This window comes from Engraulis encrasicolus, chromosome 5 (assembly GCF_034702125.1).
Source record: "Engraulis encrasicolus isolate BLACKSEA-1 chromosome 5, IST_EnEncr_1.0, whole genome shotgun sequence".
In the NCBI taxonomy this organism is placed as follows: domain Eukaryota; kingdom Metazoa; phylum Chordata; class Actinopteri; order Clupeiformes; family Engraulidae; genus Engraulis; species Engraulis encrasicolus.
The window spans coordinates 38,356,205-38,381,220 of NC_085861.1; the positions used below are offsets into that span (position 1 = coordinate 38,356,205).

General features: G+C 42.8%; 2 protein-coding genes across 2 annotated transcripts; both read right to left on the minus strand.

Annotated features, from left to right (window-relative positions):
- Positions 1-1,606: 1,606 nt before the first annotated feature.
- LOC134449371 (glutathione S-transferase kappa 1-like) lies at positions 1,607-11,124 on the minus strand. Its single transcript, XM_063199265.1, has 8 exons — positions 11,086-11,124; positions 9,710-9,781; positions 9,520-9,601; positions 3,320-3,448; positions 2,825-2,976; positions 2,411-2,527; positions 1,976-2,069; positions 1,607-1,773 (listed from the first exon to the last, which is right to left on the minus strand). Exons 1-8 carry the CDS (start codon positions 11,089-11,091, stop codon positions 1,718-1,720), a joined length of 708 nt encoding a protein of 235 aa, XP_063055335.1. The 5' UTR covers positions 11,092-11,124; the 3' UTR covers positions 1,607-1,717.
- Positions 11,125-14,998: 3,874 nt separating this feature from the next.
- On the minus strand, positions 14,999-19,652 carry LOC134449370 (glutathione S-transferase kappa 1-like). Its single transcript, XM_063199264.1, has 8 exons — positions 19,559-19,652; positions 17,567-17,638; positions 17,407-17,488; positions 16,901-17,029; positions 16,412-16,563; positions 15,972-16,088; positions 15,537-15,630; positions 14,999-15,417 (listed from the first exon to the last, which is right to left on the minus strand). Exons 2-8 carry the CDS (start codon positions 17,636-17,638, stop codon positions 15,329-15,331), a joined length of 735 nt encoding a protein of 244 aa, XP_063055334.1. The 5' UTR covers positions 19,559-19,652; the 3' UTR covers positions 14,999-15,328.
- Between the last annotated feature and the right edge of the window lie 5,364 nt (positions 19,653-25,016).

The window sequence follows — 25,016 nt, forward strand, 5'->3', positions numbered from 1 at the left end:
TAAGTTTAAGTCAAAATATAGACAGTAAACCATTCATCCTCCTCTGGGACGCCCTACTCAATGGTGGTGGGGCGTATGCACATGCTTTTGGCGCTTGCTTGATATGGATAGCTTACGCAACCATCTCATGACACAAATTCCTCGCACAGTCATCACAGATCGACCACATATTTGAAGTGTAGCAACGTTCTGAATATTGCATCAACAATGCCTGCAAAGTCCGTTTGCCTCCAAAGAAACCATGTAATGAAGGCTCAACCAGCCTTCCAGGATTTACTCTCAGGGCACCCGAATTCTGAATAAACAAAAGACGCAATTCAGAAGGACGTTTTTCTTTATTGCTTTTCTCTCTTTTCTAAGATTCAACGTTTCATTTTCAGTACCTACAAAATATCAAAATATGGCGCTTGGTTCCATTTCACAAGTGATATTCAAGCGTAAATCATCATAAACAAGTCCTTATTCCTTTCTCGTGTGATATCCGAAATAGAATAATGAATGAACGAAAATATACACGGACCGTTGTCGATTAACTGTATTTGTAATTCACATTGCAGTAATTACACTACACTTTGTCATTTTCTAACCGAAAGTAGAATGAGATTAGCCAACATTTCCAGGCAAAGAAAACACAATTTCTAGAGCCAAATAGATCGAAATTTACCTCAAAATAGCAATGCAATTTCGTTACAAACAATATCCAACACAAAATGATCACTTACAGACTTATATTGTCCAAGGCTCAAGTGTGAAAAGATATTAATTGCGGGAGAGATGAAGTCCGGTGGCTTTACGGCAGAAAACACTTGAAAAAACTGGCTGCAGGGGCTGTTCACTCACGGAACTTCCTATTAGCCACAATTGGCTAACCCTAACCACGGGACAGTGCAAAATGAATGGGTGTCAATGGAGTTTTTTACCATTATAATTTTTGTGATTTTTTATAATTTTTTGTCCTGAAATATGAATATTAAGTTCGAAGCTAGAAATAACAAGACCCCATTTGAGTAGCGTTTCGATTATTTTGCGCCACTAGATTATTATATACTGGGTCACAAAGCTCAATTTTTATGGGGCCAAACCCATAAACATTAGCACGATGCTAGCGAGTACAGGTTGAAATCTTCTAACCAGCTGTAAAACTACACACCTGAACGATTTGTCAATACAGCCTATTGTTAAACAACAGTCATAGTGCTTACCAGGAATGTTTTGTTGATAATATTTGTGACTGGAAATGGCAGTAGCAATGTATTTAGCATGGGTTCCCCTTTCCATTCCATACATTTTCCCACATGAAGGACTGGCCTACGCTCGTTACTGCAGAATGCATGCAAAGCTAACTGGCTACAATGGGAACCAATGAGACTGAGCCTTCTCCCCTGTGTTCTAATTTCTCTGCTGGCTGTAACTAACCAGGAAGTAGAGTTGCGCTTAAGGAGCAGTACCGAGAGAAAGTCCACTAGGTGGCGGTTTTCACCATAGGATTTACGTGAGAGAAACTAAACTCAGGCATGGAATTAAATGGAAGGCAGAACAACCTACATTCAAGTTTTTGTTTTGTTTTTGTTTAACTGTTCGTCGGCGAAAATTAATTTCTTCGACTAAATGTTTAATGATCAATCATCGGTTAATCTGTTAATTATGCCCATCCCTAATGTCCACACACACTCAGCAGAAGATCTCAGCTGGTCATAATGGCTCTTCTGCTGTTTGATTATTGCCGGTCAATAAGTGGCAAGTCATCCGGCTGTGGCCCCGCCCATCTCTCACCTGGAACAGGTAAGAACATGATTGAACAAACATATCATGAAGATATAGGCTAGCATGTGCCTTAAATGTCCATTGACCGATAACTTGCATGAGAATTATTAAGTTATCTACTGCCTCTAAATGAAATTAACTAAAACGGCACAAACATGTAGATCACATTGGATAATAAAGACTATAATAGTGTGAAGTGTGTTTAACTGACCGAGGCAGTGAGCCATGAGTTCAAATCGGTCAGATCCGAAGAAGGCTTTGGGCTCTCCGGCCACATGGCAGATCGTCAGAGGCAAGCCAAAGCCCTGTAGCACACACAGGAATACAGCAGACAGTGAGGATTAGTTATCAACAAAATATTGAATATAGTACAAACAAACGAATGAACAAATCATTTTTCCTTCTCTCAGAAAAGTAAGAGCGACTTCAGTAACATGGACTTTGACTAAAATCTAGAATTATCACAACAGAATGATCCAAACAGAGATACTGTATGAGCTAGAATATCACCAAATTGTTATTAATAACATTTTACATATGCACTGCATTCATATCCATGTAGGATAGAGTAATTATTTTCACATGGTCTACATGCGTTGCAAAGGTTAAGTGCAGACTAGTGCTAGAGTTGAAGCCACTGACGTACCCCGTAATCGAGGGCTTTTTCTGTGGAGCTCTTCAGCTTGTCCTTGATGGCGGTGCTGTGAGACTGTTCCAGCAGCTCCCTCACCTTCTGCGCTGACAGCCCTGCCCTCTGGCCCACCTATGGAGAGGACACACATGTACACTCGTTAACACCAGAGTATGAGCCCATCAGATGTGCACAGTCGCAGTTGGGCACGTACATAAGCAGAGAGAGAGAGAGGTTTTGTATTGATATTGGCTGTTTTTAATGGGTCTTCATCAAGGGAGTCTCTATATCTAGCACCACCTGCAGTTCAAACTGTGTACTACACATAGGGAATGACAAGTAGAAAGACAGACTTTGTGTGTCTGTGTGTGTACGTGCATGCGTGTGTGTGCGTGCGGTCGTGCATGTAGCGTGGTGTGCATTGGCTACCTCTGCAAGTGAGGTCATCTGGTTGATGTCTTGGCCGTTGCTCCAGATCCTGGTCCACAGCTCCCTGGACACCCTCTCCACCTGGGCATCACTGCCCGACTGGGCATCACTCTCTGCCACCGCCGTCACAAAACGCATGGCAGGTAAGGAACCTGAAGAAACTAGATTAAGTACATGCAGCTTGAGATCAGTATATCTTTTCACCACTAGAGGGGGTCATGACACTGCATTGCTGAGGCAGGCCACAGTATGAGCAGATCAGTGACCTACAGTATACAGTGCAGCATCCTTGTTTTATGAAAAACAAACTGAACAACATGTATTATGAAAAAAGAATACTGGTGCGCTATTGTATCTTTGTGTCCTTGTAAAATGTGAATGAGTATTCAGGTGTAGTATGTCAGATTTACATTGAATACTGCTACAAAGAGTATGCATTGACAACCACTGACAGTAGGCTGTGCTATTACATAACAATTCAAGTGTACTACACACCTCTCTCCAGCAGGTGATGGATTGGTTGGTCGGGAACTCTAATGGGTACTCCAGCATAGGAACCCATCCGGAGGAAGTCTGTCACCAAGTAGTGCAACTTCCTGGGAACGTCAACAGGACCTTTGTTTCCTAGAAACGCAAAATCCATTCAGGACTATTGCATTACACTGCATTACTGACATTAGGCGAGTACATTTAGGGTTTAACCCCAAAAAAATTGATACAAAAGGTTTTTTTATGGATTCTATTACTATTGGACCTGCTAAATGACATACTAAAAATCTAGTAAAATCTGACTTTGGGAAATGAGTTTTTTTCAACATGGCTGCCATAGGCTTATAAGGGTCAAGAGACACTCCAGGTGAATAGGCCAAAAAATGTAGCTTGCCGATATCACCATGAAACTTAATCCGGTGATTACTCACATATTTGTGAGAAAAAAATGTATTGCAAGTTTTCTGAAATGTTATGTTTTAATATGGTAATTGGACTATATCTAATTAAATATGCATTACATTTCAAAATGCAAAACCTCAAAATCTGAAAAAGCCAAGCTCAAAATTACACTTTTATTTTGTTTCTAGTAAGCCAGAAGATATCTTCAGAAGAGATTATGGACATCTCTTTTTGTTTTGTAGTAAATCTAAAAATCTTTGTGCAGACACACCAGCTAGCATTTTTTTTTCAAAATATGATTATTTAACATCTCTCTTAGATAAATCATTGAGTTTTATGTGTCTCAAGTTCTTCCAGACATTCTTTGAGTCTGGTGGTATCATTGTTAGCATGTATCAAGGGCAAGGTCAGCTGTCCTCAAATCATAGCCTCTCCACAGAGGTGTCCTAAGGGCTGGTGCTGGGACTCCTATTTGCCATGTACACCATATCACTGGGCCATGTTATCTGTTCTCACAGCTTCTCATACTACTGTTACACCGATGAAGCACAGTTACTTTGTGCCAGATGACTCCACGGTCACACACATTTCCGCTTGCCTCTCTGAACTATCCACAAGTATGAAGGAATGCAACCTTCAGTTGAGCCTCGCCCAAATGCACTAGGTGATCCCAGCCAAAGATTTAGGTTGCCATGCTATCGAGCTCAATATGGATTCTGCTACTGTTGCCTCAAATAAGGCCACAAGAAATCTAGGTGTCATTGTTGATGACCATCTATCATTCTCTGATCACATAGCCTCAGTTTCCCAGTCATGTCCTCTTTCTCATGCCCTAATTGAATACAAGGCCCTGACCCTTGCCTATGACGCTACAACAGGCCCTACTCTGGCTTACCTGAAAGCTATGCTAAAGCCCTATGTCCTTTCAGGACATTGTCTGTCTCCAGTACCAACCGTTTCACCTTGCCCTCTACTTACACATGTAGTGGCTCCTGTCTATTCAGTTCAGCTGCTGAAAGACCCAAAATACCTAGTGACACCATGATTCATCACTGATGATGTGCCCTGACAAACAGCACATGGATATTATCATAGCAGTAGTGTCTTTATCCACCCAAACAGCACTCCAAACAAACAGATCCTGAAAACATGTTAGTTCATGCCAATGCAATTATCATGTAGTAACCTTTATTTTTAAAAACCTTGATCTTGAAAATGACACCTTTCCTGAAGTCAGATTTTCCTAGATTTTTAGTATGTTATTAAGGACACTTAGAGGTAACACAATCAGTTGAAAAACATTTTGTATCAATTTTTTTGGGTTTAGGTCTTTTTTTTTGCATAGATGTACTCGCCTACATTAGCAAAAGAGAGATGAGTCCTGTCTTACACAACCAGTCAACAGCTAGAGAATGTGGCACAGGGCCTCTTCATCGTGACAAAAAGTTGAAGTTATTGTGTGATTGTGATGCCATGGTGCTTCCCAGCTGACAGTGACGATAACAAAATTCAACCTTGGTAGTTAAGCTTTCACATGTGAGCAGACAATGTGACATCCCACATGTAATTACCACACAGTTAAACAAAACCTTCACATACTGAGAGTATTGCACGTTGACCAATAGCCTACATGCAATCAGGGGGTGTTCACTCAAGGAACTAGCTACTAGCCACAACTGGCTAACCCTAACCACGGGCCAGTGCAAAATGAATAAGTGTCAATGGAGTTTTCTACCATTATAATTTTTGTGATTTTTTTAAAAATAATTTTTTGTCCTGAAATATTAATATTAAGTTCGAAGCTAGAAATAATAAGACCCCATTTGAGTAGCGTTTCGATTATTTTGCGCCACTAGATTATTATATAGGCCTACTGGGTCACGAAGCTCAATTTTTATGGGACCAAACCCATAAACATTAGCGCGATGCTAGCGAGTACAGGTTGAAATCTTCTAACCTGCTGTAAAACTACACACCTGAACGATTTGTCAATACAGCCTATTGTTAAACAACAGTCATAGTGCTTACCAGGAATGTTTTGTTGATAATATTTGTGACTGGAAATCGCAGTAGCAATGTATTTAGCATATGGGTTCCCCTTTCCATTCCATACATTTTCCCGGGGGGCAGGGGATGTTTTCTTGGCACACGTTGGGCCCCTTTGTACCAATCAAGCATCATTACAATGCCCCAGTCTACTTGAACGTTGTTGCAGGCAGTTAAATGGCTTCTTATGGAAAAAGGGGTAGGCTACAGCCCAGTACCCAGCCCAGTACCAGCCAAGGTGTACCTAAGTAGCAGGTAAGTGCACATCTTCTTTGTGTATGCATTTTTTCTTTCTAAAGTGGTATGTAGTATACAGTATACAGTTTTATGCATAAGTCAGTATACAGGTGGGATTTCAACCTGCAACCCTCTGATCTGATGTCCATCTCCTGAACCACTATGCCACAACTGCCCCATGTGCTGTTGCAGTATGTGTAACATGGCTGTTATGTTACTGTATGAATGCCACAGTTGAGCCCTATCTCACGCCTTTCGTAAAGTCTTCACGAAAATAATAGATTAATTTTCGTGGTGCATTCACGTTATTGCCCGCGTTTCGTAAAGTCTTCACGAAAATAATAGATTCAATTTCACGCTGCCTATTCACTTGAATTGCCCCACTGCTGCTATGGTTATCCAAACGTCTGCAGGGGCGGGGAGGGGGTGCTGACAGAACACTGCTGATACACTCGGAACTAATTCGACGCCCTTTCGGTACTTACGCCTTATGTCCCCTAAACCTAAACCTAACCCTAACCCTAACCCTAACCCTAACCCTAACCTTAACCCTAACCCTAACCTTAACCCTAACCTTAGCCCTAACCTTGACCCTAAACCTAACCCTAAATTGCTTGTTTGAAATGTTTGATTACCATGTGACGGTAGGCTACCGAAAGGGCATCAAACTAGTGGGTCGCTAGGCAACAGTCGGGCAATTCAAGTGAATAGGCAACGTGAAAATTAATCTATTATTTTCGTGAAGACTTTACGAAAGGCGGGCAATAACGTGAATGCACCACGAAAATTAATCTATTTTTTTCGTGAATACTTCACAAAATGAGTGAGATACGGTTGCACAGTTGGTCCTACTCTCTACATTTACAGTGCATGTGCAGGGAGTACTATTCAGTGTGATATGAGGTTCTGTGCTATTGTGACATTAGCACATGTAGAGTAGCAGGGAAATAACAAACCCATTACATCTGTGACTACCAGGTTCATATAGTTCAATGATCAGCATGGTCTCCTATTGTAATGCACTGTACTCTACTGAACTATACTCTACTATACCATACAGTTCTCTACTCTACTTCACTCTACTCCATTGTTCATTACAGCTGCTTGGGTCTAGGGATGGGTATCAGTGTATGCCTGGAAAGTGAGCTGCAGTTGCTCAGTTGGTACACCAACACATGTGAATACAGTACATGTATGCATGTTACTTCATCTGTGGCATGGTGTAGTAGTTGTTGCAGCAGTATGAAGTTCAGAACTCGTGCTGTCTTTGCAAAGCTCTGATGACATTGTACCCCACTCTTCCTTTGCAAACCTCTTCATGATCTTCACCTCAAATCAAGTGTTCTTGCGGAGGGTTTTTAAATGTTGCTGTAAATCATGATACATGTGGTACGACCAAGGCCTCCAGGAGGAGAGAAGTGCCGCAAATTCTCGAATTAAATAAACAAGTTTTTAATGTGACAACTCGAGAGTGTGCAGCACTTCTCTCCTCCTGCAAGTGCGCAACAGCACTCAGGACCCGCCAGGTTAGTGGGGGGATTAATTAACCAGTGCTCTCCACCATCCTCTTCCATGACTGAGGCACCCCAATTATGGTACCGTCCTGCTGCACTGCTGCCTTTCGGATGCCCTTTGGGGGCTGCCCCTTTGTACGTGTGAGGCATAAATGTAATTTTGTTGTGTGTCGTGTGCACAGTGTATAGTGTGTTGTGGAGTGCTGTGTCACAATGTGAATGGATGTAGGAGTTAACTAGTTGGACTTTCACTTCACTTTCTATTACTAAAGACTACTAAAAAGGGACAAGTTAAGGGATGAGTTTATGTAATGTTTTTCACACAATTGCTATGATTTCAGTTGCAAGACTAATATCATAGGGGACATTATCACATAGGCCTATATTTCTGGTATATAACCTCTGGGCGCATAACAACATTGATTTTAGGACAAGTAGTCAGGATTCAGACACCATATGACACAATGCAATCACTGAGAAACTATATCATTGATACTGGTTATGGAAAATGATTTGCCTAGTTAACATTGCTCTGCAAACAGGTACACCAAATATATGATAATATATGAATATGCTACCCACTCCAAGCTTTCATATGGTATATAACAAGCTATGACAACCAACTGCAAAATGCACCTAGAGGTATTGCTTCCTGAACTTTATGAGAAAATGGTAAAACTGTGTTTTGAAAAAAATCACATGCCTCATACAAGACTGAAAATCACCCCCTAAACATGGGATAACACAGTGAAAGGATACATTTTCAGATTCTTGATACTCAAAACAATATTTTAGAGTTTAAAATAGGTCTTTCTGATGCTCCCTGATGCCACAGTATGAAAAGACAAGAGATGATATCGGCGAAAATGGAAAAAATGTGTCTGAGTAAATGTTTGAAGAGCTGCAGGGAGGGCTATACTTAACCAAAATGTTCTCAAGAGGTGTTGGATGAAAGCTCAGAGTCTCCCCTTCGCAACGATACCACACATAACAAAAAACCATCCCTATATGTCTTAAACAAGGGCCAGTAGAAAGACAGGCGCCCATCTTAAAAAGCTTTATTTTTGATGGGGGGTGTTACTTTAACGACTGATAACCCTAACTTGGCTGTACTTCCAGAAGGGTTATCATACAAAAATGTTAACTTCAGACATGTATCTTTTCAAAAAATATAAGCAACCTTTGCCCCTCTGAGTGGTACCGACATCTCACCTGGCCCGTGGGCTATATCAGGGGCTGTTCACTCACGGAACTTGCTACTAGCCACAACTGGCTAACCCTAACCACGGGACAGTGCAAAATGAATGGGTGTCAATGGAGTTTTTTACCTTCATAATTTTTGTGATTTTTTATATTTTTTTGTCCTGAAATATTAATATTAAGTTCGAAGCTAGAAATAATAAGACCCCATTTGAGTAGCGTTTCGATTATTTTGCGCCACTAGATTATTATATACTGGGTCACAAAGTTCAATTTTTATGGGGCCAAACCCATAAACATTAGCACGATGCTAGCGAGTACAGGTTGAAATCTTCTAACCTGCTGTAAAACTACACACCTGAACGATTTGTCAATACAGCCTATTGTTAAACAACAGTCATAGTGCTTACCAGGAATGTTTTGTTGATAATATTTGTGACTGGAAATGGCAGTAGCAATGTATTTAGCATGGGTTCCCCTTTCCATTCCATACATTTTTCCACATGAAGGACTGGCCTACGCTCGTTACTGCAGTATGCATGCAAAGCTAACTGGCTACAATGGGAACCAATGAGACTGAGCCTTCTCCCTGTGTTCTAATTTCTCTGGCTATATCTATATACGGCTCTGGAAGGACTGAACTACGCTCGCCAACTAGTGGACACTCCATAGTAACTGCAGTATGCATGCAAAGCTAACTGGCTACAATGGGAACCAATGAGACTGAACCTTCTCCCTGTTAGAGATTCTCTGATGCAACACACGCACCCATGTGAGTTTGCAAGGGGTCAGAGAGGTGTGCCTTACCTGCACCTTTGTAGACTCCACCAAGAAGGGCTGGCCTCAACTTCAGATTGATGTTCCAAACACTCCGGTATCGACAGAGCACCTGCACACCAGACAGCGCAACAAGCTTTATTCAACTAGGCCTACAGGAGCTGAAAGCATTCAAAAAGAACGAGAATGCATGATGAACACAAATGTGAACTGCTCTTACCTCAAATGCCAGCCATGAGTAGGGGGATATGACGTCATAGAAAAGCTCAACGGTCTTTCTTGAAGCTACCATCTGAGGGAAGACCAACAGAAAACATAAGGCGGTTGAGCTGAGACCACTTCCTAGGTAGCAAGAACAGTTGGCCCGATCTTGGCTGAATGTCGGCACTGTCGGCTGAGTGTCGGCTCGGCTGGAATACTGGCTACCGTGACTCAGCCAACACTTCATAGAACACTGAAAATAACTGTCACTTCATGCAGTAGGCCTAACTGAGCCAACACTCGGCCGACACTGAAAATAACTGTCAGTCTCATGCAGTAACTGAGCCAACACTGAGGGCATACGGTAATAGGGCCATTATTGGGCCGCGGACAAAGCCAGAATTGGGCCGACTGTCAGCACTCGCGAAAAAAGGATCGGGCCAACAATGGGCCAGGTAAACTTTGCTAGGCCTACAGTGAGGCATTAGAGCTTATTTCACCAGTCTGCTTTTTAAAGGCTTAGGCCTATTGCCAGTCACTGACCCTGAGGTTTGTGGAGCTAAAATGAAGACTGGCCTCTGTGGGAGAAAAAGTTATTTGGATATGGATTTTAACCATGATAAAATTCAATGATGTAGGCCTACATAAAGATTATCACTGCACCTTGTTATTGTAGATTAACGCAACCAACAACCATGGAGAGGGAATCACAGGACAAGAAGTCTTCAGTCAAGTCAGCGCGTTTAATGCAGTCCAGAGCTTCGGCCAGAGCTTCTCCCTAGTCCCGGCCTCAACTTTTATAACACTAAACAGGCCTAAACTCCAACCCCTATCTTCCCCAAAAGGATAGGGTTTGGGTGTAGGTTTCATCAGCTTTGGTAGGGACAACACCCCCCCTCACCCCCCCCCCCCCCCCCTCACCCTTGCTGCATAGGCCTAGTGCATACTGTTGCGGGGATGGCGAAATAACTTCTAATATCCGCCTAGCTGCACTAGTTGCGATGACGAAATAACTTAATGTCCGCCTAGCTGCACTAGTTGCGATGGCGAAATAACTTCTTATGTCCGCCTAGCTGCACTAGTTGCGATGGCGAAATAACTTCTTATGTCTGCCTAGCTGCACTAGTTGCGATGGCGAAATAACTTCTTATGTCCGCCTAGCTGCACTAGTTGCGATGGCGAAATTACTTCTAATGTCCGCCTAGCTGCACTAGTTGCGATTGCGAAATTAGGCCGAGGCCTACTTCTAATGTCCTCCTAGCTGCACTAGTTGCGATGGCGAAATAACTTCTAGGCCCTAATGTCCGCCTAGCTGCACCAGTTTCGGTGCAACTTCTAGGCCTAGCCTAATGTCCGCCCTTTTGTTTCTTTCGTCTCTGAGGCTTATAGGCTCACATTCATAATGAAATACCGATACAGTTTGAGTTGAGGGCTTTCAGCACCACTAGCACATAGACCACTGCTTCCACCGAACTTCCCGACCCGACCGTCTAATGTCCAATCACTCTGTGGCAAGCGGCAACATGGGTCGTCACTCGGGGTCAGCTTTATGTTCCCACAGCCCGTCCCACAGCCCAAATGGTCCCAGCTTATTCCTGCTGCTCCGTTTTCCCAGTTTTAAGAAATTATTCAAATATAAGCCCTATGCTCTACAACTCCATATTCCCACATTTCCAAGTAAACTAAGAGAACCGATAGACCTAAAAATAATGTTAAAAATCTTAGTGATGTGGAACCAATGGGCTGTGGGACCTATGGGCTGTGGGAACATAGACACGCTCCCCGTCACTCGTCATAGCTCTGAATACACAGCGGTTATCTCTCATGTCATAAAGAAAAAACTGTTTAAAATGTTTTTTAAATTAATGCTACCACTTTGTAATAGGCTATATTGAAATATAAACTAATCAATGTAGATTTTCGATAGGCCTACATTAAAATAATATGACAAAATTTGGTGGGGACAATTTTATATCCCTAAAATATTGGTAGGGACATGTCACAACCGTCCCCCCCTAAACCTACGCCCGTGTTTGCCACAGAAGATTCTAGCACACTCCACAACAGCTATTCTTAAAACAGGCTTTGACCTCTTGACCTAAGTTGGTCAGTACTTCTTTAAAAAGGTTCTAGACAGACAGGAACAAAATGCTCTGCTTAACCTATGCACGTTAGATTCAAAGATAGTTACAAACACACACACGTCTATGTCCTAACCTTATCTCACACAAAACATATTAATTAACTATAATAAAGCTACCACACTGACAATGACCCTGAGCTTTGTGGAGGCAAAATGGAGACTGGCCTCAGTGGGAGAAAAAGTTAGCTGCGTCATGTTGTCCTTGACGAGGCATGATGTCTTTAGGATAGCATCAATATGTAGGCCTACTGTCTTTTTGTACTGCGTTCTCTCCATTCTAGTTGACATCATGACGCACAAAGTGGTTTAGTGTTTGCAAACAAAAGATGCTGCGCTGCATTTGTCCTTTACAATGCCACGAAAAGTGTGAAATAGGCCAACATCACAGTTATAAAGACATAATTTGCGTTATTTGGCGTAGGACGCTGACGTTCTGCACCTCTTTTGTTTTTTTTCGAATAGCCGACTTCAGTGAATGCCCTTTCCAATGCACTTTCCAGTTTTACGCACGGCGCGCAAGTGTGCAAACCGCCCACATGCACATTTGGCAATCTGTTATGATGTAGTTAAGCATTTTCACCAAGTGAATAGGGTCGCCGGCGACCCCAGCTACAGTAAGAGGCTACAGGGAGTTTGAATTGCTGCCATCAGGCAGAAGCATATGGATTGGCCATATGGCATACAGGGCATGTGCCCGGTTTACTGTTGATGATTTTGGCCTGGTCCTCCCCTCAATGTAATGGTAACAGTACTCATGCCGCTACAGCAGACCTCGACGAGTCAGAAATAAATATCCATTTTGACTGTTGTGGTCAAAGTAATAGAAAACTAAAAATGTTGTCACAGGCTTGCCATGGAACCAAAACATGCAAATGCTCCCTTGTTTGTACAGCCATATACATCTTGGATTTATTCCCAAATATAAGACTTCTGCACTCTGCATTGGACTCTTGGACTGGTATCTTGATCCTTCATATTTTGATCTCGGGGAGCCAAAGACAATATGAGAGTGTTTTGTGCCTGCTGCCAGCATTGCCTTGTAAATACTCACCATGTGTGTCTCCTCAAGATGCTGTGATAAGTAGTAATATTCTGAAGGTTTTTTTTACTCTCCCTTGGGAAGAAGTAGTGGTGCTATATTCAAAATGTTATCAAATTTTGATAGGCCTATTTTTTTTCTCAAAGTAAAGTCCCTGTGCACTAGCCAGTTGTCACAGACTGTGCGTTTGTGTAGCTCTCCACCAGGGGGCTCTAGACAGAGCTACACACACGCACCGTCAGTGAGAACCAAGCTACCTGTGCACAACCACTGGTGCCAGGTGCTAGTGATGCAGTAACAGTAATCCAAGTAAAAGAAGGATAAACAGCAAAACACGTTGTTCACCAAAATAAACTACCAGCAAAGAAGGCCAATGTGCAGTGATTCATCCTTCTTTTACTAGGCCTATTTTTTGTTTAGATACAGTGGTCTGGATACTCTTTGTTGTGTTTCGTGTTTCCAAACAAGACATTTGCAAGTGTGTTTCAAGTGTGCCATTGTAAGCATTACAGGCTATGGTAGGCCAAGGTTTTGTGGGACTCCCTTTAAAATAGGTTTAACCTTACTTAGTCTTCCTTACTGACAAATGTGAACTAGGACCACAGCAAACGTCAGGCTTTTAAAAAGCCTGTCAGCATCACTTAATACTGCCAATTCATTTGAGATGTCGTGTCTTTCTGTTTGAACAGATTGCCTTACAATTGTAAATGCTTGACTGATTGTTGTATATTGACTTCAGACAAATTATTTTATTCCAGACAGCAAAGACATAAGGGAATCATATATAAGTAGAGTACAGAGAACATTTCTGAAATGTTTCACATGATTTGTCTCTATATTCCATTCCGATTCTTGTGTCGCCATGATTGAATAAGGCACGTAACATGCTTTGCCTATTATTGAGATGGGTGGGTGTTGTTCACTGATTCTGCAATGTTGCTGTTGCCCATCTTGGGGTCTTGTTTATAGATAGAATACAGTGAGTCACAAAAGAGAGAATGGAACATTTAAATTAGACATACACTATGTCATTGTGTGTATAAAAAATAAACATTTTATTTAATAGTCTTCACAACATATGGACAATAATAAATAAATAACAGATTTTTACAAATGTGCAATAATGAGGAAGTTTCAAGCTGAGGCTCAATTGTATGTGAAGTCAACATGCAACGGTCGTGATAGTGCAGTTAAAGAAAAAGAGGAGAAGAGAGCAGTGTCATTATATGCACTGAATATGGCTCAAGAGCCAAAACACATCTGCTTGTGGACATGGTGGTCATTGATAAATAAATAATGAAACTCTGCTTGTGAGTGCAGATTTTTCTCCTCTTTACGCCAGCAACCCCATCTGCACTAAGAAGCTACATGAAATATTAGGCTACTGTACTGAGCAGATGATGACTTCAGACCGCTTGCAAATCTGGACTTAAGGTGCCGGTATGCTTGCTGCGAGCTGTAAATTACGCGCGTCACCGCGAGCAACCGACAGCACTGCTTCAAAAGCAGTTGACCAAGACGCAAAACGGACGCATTTGGCTGTCGTGTCCAACGCGCGCGAAATTGACATTAAATACGCACGTTAAAGGGTGGTTTATGCCTCCAGTCCAGCGTCCCTGCGTCGTAATGCAGTGAGCCGCGCAGTTAACGTAGTGAAGCCCCCCCCATCACGCAGGTACTCTGAGGCACCTCCCCAAAATTGTGTCTCGACGCAGGGAGCGACGGCGTGAAAGGGCGAAAATAGGTCTCTGATTGGTCCTCTCGACCAGCCTGCTCTGTCCTCGAGTCGAGAACAAGCGCTACTTCCTTGTTCTAACCTTCGTCGGTCTACGGACTGTGAGCTCTTCATTAAATAAGTTGCCCGTGCTTTGTTGTTTGATTTATTTACACGAACCAAAGACAACACATGCGCTTGCAAGTTACGACGCTGAAGTTATTTGGACAGTTGAACAGTGGTTCCGAGGTCGAGGAAACATTCCGCTTCATCCTCGACAAATGAGCCACTTCTTTGTTCCAAACTACCACTGTGGCTGCCAGTGCGATCAAACATGCACGTGATGTAAAGATTTAATGTTTCATTTTCATTATTGTCGAGTCTGTGATGCTAAAAAAACAACCGACACGTCTAGTTTACTCTTTGTATTGAAGGCAGTTTCAGCGTGGAATGACATCGCGCAGACCGTGCTTCAAAACAGGGCATAAACCAAAATTAACTGCATCATGGCTGCGACAAGCTCACTCTGTGGCACAAGTAGGAAGCATAACCCGCCCTTAACGCGTTCATGAACGAATCGTGCACACGCTCGCGTATCTTGCAGCAAGCATACCGGCACCTTAAAATCCACATTTGCAAGATCTTGACGTGCCAATTTCGAGTCAGGCATCTTGGTGGGATCCTCAAAAAACGACTTTAAAGTGCAATATGCATAATGTCCACACACACTCAGCAGAACATCTCAGCTGGTCATAATGGCTCTTCTGCTGTTTGATGATTGGCTGTCAATAAGTGGCGAGTCATCCGGCTGTGGCCCCGCCCATCTCTCACCTGGAACAGGTAAGAACATGATTGAACATCAATGAAATCAACTAAAACTGCACAAACATGTAGATCACATTGGATAATAAAGACTATATATGTAATAGTGTGAAGTGTGTTTAACTGACCGAGGCAGTGAGCCATGAGTTCAAATCGGTCCGATCCGAAGAAGGCTTTGGGCTCTCCGGCCACATGGCAGATCGTCAGAGGAAAGCCAAAGCCCTGTAGCACACACAGGAACACAGCAGACAGTGAGGATTAGTTGTCAACAAAATAAACGAATATAGGACAAACAAACGAATGAACAAATCATTTTTCCTTCTCTCAGACAAGTAAGAGCGACTTCAGTAACATGGACTTTCACTAAAATCTATAGAATTATCACAACAGAATTATCCAAACAGAGATAGGCCTACTGTATGAGCTAGAATATCACCATAATAACATTTTACACATGCACTGCATTCATATCCATGTAGGATAGGGTAATTATTTTCACATGTTCTACATGCGTTGCAAAGGTTAAGTGCAGACTAGTGCTAGAGTTGAAGCCACTGACGTACCCCGTAATCGAGGGCTTTTTCTGTGGAGCTCTTCAGCTTGTCCTTGATGGCGGTGCTGTGAGACTGTTCCAGCAGCTCCCTCACCTTCTGCGCTGACAGCCCTGCCCTCTGGCCCACCTATGGAGAGGACACACATGTACACTCGTTAACACCAGAGTATGAGCCCATCAGATGTGCACAGTCGCAGTTGGGCACGTACATAAGTAGAGAGAGAGACAGACAGAGAGAGAGAGAGAGGTTTTGTATTGATATTGGCTGTTTTTAATGGGTCTTCATAAAGGGATTCTCTATGTCTAGCACCACCTGCAGTTCAAACTGTGTACTACACATAAGGAATGACATGTAGAAAGACAGACTTTGTGTGTCTGTGTGTGTGTGTGTGTACGTGCATGTGTGCGTGTGCGTGCGGTCGTGCATGTAGTGTGGTGTGCGTTGGCTACCTCTGCAAGTGAGGTCATCTGGTTGATGTCTTGGCCGTTGCTCCAGATCCTGGTCCACAGCTCCCTGGACACCCTCTCCACCTGGGCATCACTGCCCGACTGGGCATCACTCTCTGCCACTGCCGCCACAAAACGCATGGCAGGTAAGGAACCTGAAGAAATTAGATTATGTACATTCAGCTTGAGATCAGTATATCTTTTCACCACTAGAGGGGGTCATTACACTGCATTTCTGAAGCTGGCCACAGAGCAGATCAGTGACCTACAGTATATACAGTACAGCATCCTTGTTTTATGAAAAACAAACTGAACAACATGTATTATGAAAAAAGAATACTGGTGCGCTATTGTATCTTCGTGTCCTTGTAAAATGTGAATGAGTATTCAGGTGTAGTATGTCAGATTTACATTTAATACTGATACAAAGAGCATTGACAACCACTGACAGTAGGCTGTGATATTACGTAACAATTCAAGTGTTCTACACACCTCTCCCCAGCAGGTGATGGATTGGTTGGGCGGGAACTCTGATGGGTACTCCAGCATAGGAACCCAGCCGGAGTAAGTCTGTCACCATGTAGTGGAACTTCCTGGGAACGTCATCAGGACCTTTGTTTCCTGGAAACACAAAATCCATTCAGGAATATTGCATTACACAGCATTGTGTTTTTACTGCATTGACATTAGTAGAAGAGAGATAACTCCTCTCTTACACAACCAGTCAACAGCTAGAGAATGTGGCACAGGGCCTATTCATAGTGACAAAAAGTTATTTTGTGATTGTTATCGTCACTGTCAGCTGGGAAGCACCATGGCATCACAAAATTCAACCTTGGTAGTTAAGCTTTTACATGTGAGCAGAAGACAATGTGACAACCCACATGTAGTTACCACACAGCTAAACAAACCTTCACATACTGAGAGTATTGCATGTTGACCAGTAGCCTGCAATACACCCGTGTAGGTTTGCAAGGGGTCAGGGAGGTGTGCCTTACCTGCACCTTTGTAGACTCCACCAAGAAGGGCTGGCCTCAACTTCAGATTGATGTTCCAAACACTCCGGTATCGACAGAGCACCTGCACACATAGACAGATGCTGAAAGCATTCAAAAAGAACGAGAATGCATGATGGACACAAATGTGAACTGCTCTTACCTCAAATGCCAGCCATGAGTAGGGGGATATGACGTCATAGAAAAGCTCAACGGTCTTTCTTGAAGCTACCATCTGAGGGAAGACCAACAGAAAACATAAGGCGGTTGAGCTGAGACCACTTCAGTGAGGCATTAGAGCTCATTTCACCAGTCTGCTTTTTAAAGGCGTAGTAGGCTATGTTGCCAGTCACTGACAATGACCCTGAGCTTTGTGGAGGCAGAATGGAGACAGGCTTGCCTGGTTAACACCAGACCTAATCACAAGTGAGATTATGGAAACGATTGTGTAGAACTAAAGGCAGTAGCCTATGGGAGTTCCCAGGCTAACGACAGGCCTCAGTGGGAGAAAAAGTTAGCTATCTGCGTCATGTTGTCCTTGACAAGGCATGATGTCTTTAGGATAGCATCAATATGTAGGCCTACTGTATTTTTGTACTGCGTTCTCTCCATTCTAGCTGACATCATGACGCACAAAGTGGTTTAGTGTTTGCAAACAAAAGATGCTGCGCTGCATCCTTTACAATGCCACGAAAATTGTGAAATAGGCCAACATCACAGTTAAGACATAGTTCGCGTTATTTGGCGTAGGACGCTGACGTTGTGAACCTCTTTTGTTTGTTTCGAATAGCCGACTTCAGTGGATGCCCTTTCCAATGCACTTTCCAGTTTTACGCACGGCGCACAAGTGCGCAAACCGCCCACATGCACATTTGGCAATCTGTAACCCTCACTTCGATGCAGAATCTGTTTTTGAAAGCCTTCGAAAGGTCCGTTTTCCCAACCGTCTCCGTTGTAGGAAGGATATTGCAACATATCGTTGTCTCTGTATTAAAACGTCACCATCACTTGTGTGGGCCAGGAGGACCACGGCGAATGGGCCGGGGGTATTATAGATGCGCAGGCGCGGAGGTGGCTGGTGGCGATTTACAAGCTACGTACAGTGCAGAGTGATGGGATTTCCACTCTGACCATCCACCAACAGTTCGACACACGGGTATTACTGCGCAGCGTGTCTATCGGAACTTTATTGGACAAAATTGACTTCACGGAACTTGACTTCACGGTCATCTGGGATGGCTATGAGTTATATGTTATATGGTCTGAGTTATATCTGACACTGACGGCGTGAGTGTGTGTGATGTAGAACAGTAACGGCCAAGTGTGTTGTATGAAGCTGTTTTCAGGAATGAGGAAACATATGTGTAATGTGGCAATCTCTTGGTAAGCTACGTGTGAGTACTTTCTGGCAGTCAGCTGTCAACTACTTGTGACTGTGACCACGTGAAGATGGTCCCTAACCCATGCGCTGTGTTGTTGTCTGCGTGTGAAGGTTCCTCCTGACAAGCCACTAGACAAATGTGACAGAAGACGCTTTTTCCCCTTTTTTTTCTTTTGCTGGTTTTGGGTCAACAAACATGACAGACTGGAAAGCAACAGGTTTTATCATCACGCCATAAGGAGAGCGGTTAGTGTTAACGCATAGCTCATGTTTAAAGTTGTTGTTGTTTTTGTTGTTTTTGTTGTTTGCTTGTTTTGTTTGCATTGAGTGTGATAACCCCTGGGCCATCATTGAGTCAAAGTAAACTATCATAACAGACATTGCAGAGACAGGTGGTCTGTCCTGATGAGGCTACAGCTGGGTTTCTCTAACTATCTTTCCCTGAATGTCCAGTAGGCTTTTTCACTCTATAAATCCATAGGCCTAATAATGACTGACAAAATATCAAACTATTACATAGTAACTACAATACATACAATGAAGCATGGTTGCATTACTGGCTAATTCAGTACAAAGTAAAAAACAAAATGTAGGATGAATGTAGCCTGCATTCAAATTATGTTTGTTTTAAGCCACCAATGGCATGGTGTAACACACATGATCAAATGTAAAATGAGAACCAAAATGGCAAAGTGATATAAAATACAGTGAACTTGCCATTCAACTGAAACAAGCCCATACATGTAAGCAAACAAATGTCAGAAGTCATCTTACCTTTAAGCTGCTCTATTGTCCGCAAAGTTGTGTTGTGAGAATATCCAGCAATGACTTGCGCAGACTGTAGAGGAACCAGTTATATATAGGCCCTAGTAGGCTAGAGACACTCTGATGACGTCAGAAAAAAGTTATGTAAATGATTGTGATGGAATTGTTCACACAGACATGTCATCTCATTTGCAAAACAGAAACCACTAGACTGGACTGCAAGTGCTTTTCCATCTTGGCAAATTCAAATAGCTGGACATTTATTGTATTTAATCAAGTGACTCATGCAGCAGTAAAGTGACCCAAGTGTGGATGTGTGCGTGGGTCTTTTCCTCACTGCTATAGTGCATTTCTATCTAGAGGGATTAATACCATGCCCATAGACAGTGAATCAGTACTGCCATAATGGCGGCGTCATTCTCCCAAATTCAACAATGAATCATTATACTGCAGATTATCTATAAGGGTAATGTGCTGTATACAGACTGTGTGTCAGTCTGTATGTGTAGTAGGTGGTAGAGCTGTGTTTGTCTTTGTGCTCTTTCTTCTCTGATAGTGAATTGCTATCTTGAGGCTCTAATGCCCTACCCACAGACAGTGAATCAATATTAACCTTGCCCTACTATTCGACTATTTGAGTCATAGTCTTATTTGAGTCTTATACTACAGATCACCCAAAAGGGATTGGTTCCTCTCGCCTACAGCAGGGGTGGGGAACCTATGTCTCACGGCCCTTGAGGCTGTCTTATCTGGCCTGCAGGCCCGTATTGCAAATGTAATGCAAGTTGTGTTTTCAAGGGACCTTGAAGGTGGGGTCTGTTGTAAAAGTGGCCGCCTTCCATATAAGCCTAAAATACAGGGGGAAACCCTGCTTTGTGTTCATAGTGCAGCCCTTGGAAAACTTGAAGCGGCTCCTCAAATTAAAGGGGTTCCCCACCCATGCTGCAGTGTTGTGAATTTGGTTATTGGGTTCTACATTCCATCTGCACGATGTGTACGCTACCACACCTTGGCTTCCACCGCCCACTCCTGTGGCTTCCCAAATGTCAGTTGTGGAAAAATTGTTGCCACCCAGTGTACACAGAGAGTCACTACTTCTAGCTTTCATGGATTTGGTTTCTATTTAGGAATCCTTAAATGTGTGTTATGCTCGTTGGCATGGAAATGGCAGTCTTGGCACACTTCAAGGACAAACTCTGTTTTTGGTTTGTCCACATACACACACACACTCTACTGTATACCCATCACTACTGTATTATGCATTATTACGGTACACAGTAAAAAACACAGTGTTAATTCAGAACTTACAGAGTGGATTTGGTCCCAGAGTACTCTCTAAATGTTGAATTAACACCACATTTTGCTCTGAGACAAGCATTGGGAAGTCCATGTTGTGCAGTTTCATATGAGATACGATATGGAAACCTCAAAAAGTAAATTTCGTATACATTTTTGACTAAAAGACTTTAAAAAACTGCATGTGATCTTAATGCAAAATCTTCATTTTCTGGAGATCTATGCCAAGGTGGAAGGTGGAACGGTGTCAAGGTGGCTGCTTTATGTGGTGGGGAAATCTAATAAAGAGGGTGTATCCAAAATGTTGAGTGATTCACTTTAACAGTGTTCCCCCATTCGAGACACAGTGTTCACTCATTGGCCATCAGATACGTCAATCTCAGCTTCAGAAAATGAAAAAGATGTTGCCTGGCAACCAAACACAACAATAAAAGTGGGGCAGTTGTCTCCAAAAACATGGTTAAATGATAGCACAAGCCACACTGTAGACCTAGAAGCACAGACCTACAAGTTACTGTAGGAAAAGTGGGAGGCCTAACTAAGCATTCATCTTAATATCGTGGTTTCCTCCATCCTTCTTTCAAATAATAGATTTTTTTAGAATATGGTGTGTAATAAGTGTAGGCCTACATCTTTTCTGGTTTCTCTTTCTGAATCAGTGCAAGAAATTCAACTGAGTGAGGTCGGGGAACGGGTTTACTGTGCTTAAAGCAGCACAAAGCAATTTTTAAGCCTTGACAAACATTTTCAGAAATCCTATTGTCCTTAAAGCAATGCTTTTTTTTCAATGTTGACAAACGTTTTCACAATCCTCCATGAGCTGTAAGTGTACCAGACCCAGCTGCAGAACCATGGTGTTGGACGGGCGTTTGATGGAGTATGGGGGACACCTTAGAGGGGGGTGTGGGGGTCCTCCCCCAGAAAAAAATGTATTTCTTAGATGCAATTTCCTGCACTTTAACCAAATTGTGGGCCCAGTTTCAGCTCAATACAGAACTGTACTTTTGTTTCTAAATATGGGACGGAGGTGGCACCGGCCCTGAAGTGCACTAAGGATGTTAAGTAGGCTATACTGTAACGATACACTCAACTCACGATTCGGTTCATATCACAATGAATTACGTTTGTTTTACGGTTCAAATTACGGTTCGATACACTGCACGATCTCTGAAATATATCTCATTTAAAGCTTAGCCACGTACACATGTAGAGTAGCGACCTGCTATAGTGGAAAACCACTGTTCCTTTACAGTAGTGTTTCTCAGTGGGGCTCTACAGCCCTCCAGGGGGCGTCAGGGAGCCCTCAGGGGGCGCTAATGGAGAAGGAAACTAGCTGAGTGACCTTCTCTAGAAGAAAACTACTAGCCTAGCGTTATTTTACACATAGCAACGTCCAGGGATACAACATAACAACAACAGGGCTGCCACATCACATGCACACATCAGATGTCCAGAGTTGTATACAGTAGAAGTAGAAGCACTATAACAGATGTAATTACAACACCTAGTAGTATGACGACAAAGTTGAAACCATGTAATATCATACTATTAGTGTTGCAATTACATCTGTAAGAGTAGGCTACTTCTACTTCATACAACTCTGCATACCAATACATGTCGTGCAGTTGGAGTAGTGCCCTTGCAACACACACACACCGTACAATGTGCGCCCGCATGTACATCTGCAATAACTGATGGAATGTGCCCTAACTACTGGTATTTGCCCATGCACACCAATGAATCAGCTGACCAATGACAACACTCTTGTCAGACAAGTGACAACACTTGTGGTTGGTGGACGTAAGAAGCGCCTGTTTGGCAATGTGTTCTGTTTCCATTTTGTTTTGGCAGGTATCATTTTTGGAGAGGTTGTCCCCTGATGTTTTATCATTTTATACAGAGCCTTCCCAGACTACTGCAAGTTCATCACCTGGAGATCAGGTATAATGAAGTGTGTGTGTGTGTGTGTGTGTGTGTGTGTGTGTGTGTGTGTGTGTGTGTGTGTGTGTGTGTGTGTGTGTGTGTGTGTGTGTGTATGAACAGGCACGTCTGTGTGGCTGTGTTATTGTGTGTGAACTAGCACGTCTGTGTGTGTGTGTGCGTGTGTGTGTGTGTGTGTGTGTGTGTGTGTGTGTGTGTGTGTGTGTGTGTGTGTGTGTGTGTATGAACAGGCACGTCTGTGTGGCTGTGTTATTGTGTGTGAACTAGCACGTCTGTGTTATTGTGTGTGAATGAGTCTGTCTGTCTGTCTGTCTGTCTGCGTGTGCGTGCGAGTCCCAGAATTATGCAATATGAGTGTGTCTTTGAATTTCCAGTCCAGAGTCTCTGAGACGTCGGTGACACATGAGCACGTGCAGCCTGAGAGGTTCTGTGGAGACATCGACACCCAAAAGGATGAAGCAACACAACCAGCTCTACAACTCCCTGAGACGTAAAACCCTACACAACCATACACTACTCAATTCCACACACACACAACACACACACACACACACACACACACACACACACACACACACTAAGGCCGCGGCGTGCACAGATTTCCCCCAGCACCTGCCCCTTTGCCTCAGCGGCCCCACTGCACAAAATTGCCCTTTTTGAAAATTCTTTTTTGTTTTTTGTCCCAATGTACTGTGGTCCATGTCGACATGATCATCAACAAATGCGGTCACAAACGTGTGACAATAATGCCTCGAAATAATACGTATATACGTAGCCTCTCTATAGCCGGTGAGGCATCCATATTTTCCACCCCCCTCAAGCACCTGCCCCCCAAAATGTCTGCACACCACTGCAGCACACACGCACACACACCATTCTTCCTCTGTTCACATTTCCACAGTGCAACATGCTGTAAACTCGTATTTCACATTTAGTGAAGGGGTAATGAGCAACAATAGCCACGTGACACTTGCTAAGCCAGGACAACAAGGCATTTTTAGGCGGCAGGTATGAATGTACACTTGTGATTGAAATCCATCCATTGTTTTTCCAGGCCTTGATGGCTAAAAGTGGTTCTCTTTGTGGAGCAGTTTGTTTCCACCACGGACATTGAGTCTTTATTTAAACACAGGAACTGCAACCAACTAAAATTAAAAGCAGACACTTCTCTTTTCAAATGTCAAGTCAAGTCAAGTAAGAGTACTTTATTGTCAAAAATCTATGTAACAGGGTTAGCACAGAAGTTTGAAATTGCGTTTGACCAGTCTCCAATGTGCAGTTTAAATAAGACATTGACAATAATCTCTCTCTCTCTCTCTCACACACACACACACACACACACACACACACACACACACACACACACACACACACACACACACACACACACACACACACACACACACATACACACACACTCCAAACGTCAAAGTAGGGTTTGAATTGCTTGAAGAAGGTCAGTAGACCGAAACGTTGCAGTAAACCATACAAAAGTGAACAGTGTGCGGGAGCTTTCTTTGCTCAAATGTCAAAGTAGCCTCAGCGCACAATTAAGTATTGTCCTTACAAGTTGTCAGTAGCAACATCCAGACAGAGACAGAGATTCCACACAGTCTTTACCCATCTGACATACAGCAGGAATCTTTCTTTTGTATCTCAGGACTCCAGCACCATTGTTGTTGTTTTTCCTGCTCTTTCTACAGATGACATGGTGGCAAGTTTGACATTTCTGCATGGAGAGCTGATATAGGAAGGCCAGAACAGACTGAAAAGTCTTTTGTCTTTTTTCCTTTTTCTATTGAACAGTATTTATTGACTCAGTGGGCTTGCACAAGAGTTCATATGTGCCTGGGCTACTAGTCCTTGCAAAAATGGCTAATAAAGAACTTTGAACTTTTGAACTTTGAAAAAGGGCAAGTGGATGAAGTCTGCAGCTTAATACAGGAACACACGGACACGGACACGTGTTTGCATGCCCATTTAACATATTTATTTATTTATTCATTGGTAGTTCATTCTGCTCACGTCAGGTGTACTCCGTAGCTCGATGCACGCCCTTCCACCAGTAGCACGCTGTAATCAGAGATTCTAGGAGTATTATCCAGTCTCTCTGTTGTAATAGTCATTGAAAAGTTAACTACGATAGTACTACACTAATATGCCATAACACAGGGCCTTAAGTAATGCACTACGGCTTGGTCATTGCCATTCTGGTAACAGCTAATTTATA

Coding starts and splice junctions, on each gene's coding strand:
- LOC134449371 (XM_063199265.1), bottom strand. Junction 2,528..2,824: donor AGATGACCTCACTTGCAGAG/GTAGCCAATGCA, acceptor TCCTCTCCATAG/GTGGGCCAGAGGGCAGGGCT. Junction 2,070..2,410: donor AAAAAGCCCTCGATTACGGG/GTACGTCAGTGG, acceptor TGTGTGCTACAG/GGCTTTGGCTTGCCTCTGAC.
- LOC134449370 (XM_063199264.1), bottom strand. CDS start 17,638: ATGGTAGCTTCAAGAAAGACCGTTGAGCTTTTCTATGACGTCATATCC. Junction 15,631..15,971: donor AAAAAGCCCTCGATTACGGG/GTACGTCAGTGG, acceptor TGTGTGCTACAG/GGCTTTGGCTTTCCTCTGAC. Junction 15,418..15,536: donor ACTCATGGCTCACTGCCTCG/GTCAGTTAAACA, acceptor TACCTGTTCCAG/GTGAGAGATGGGCGGGGCCA.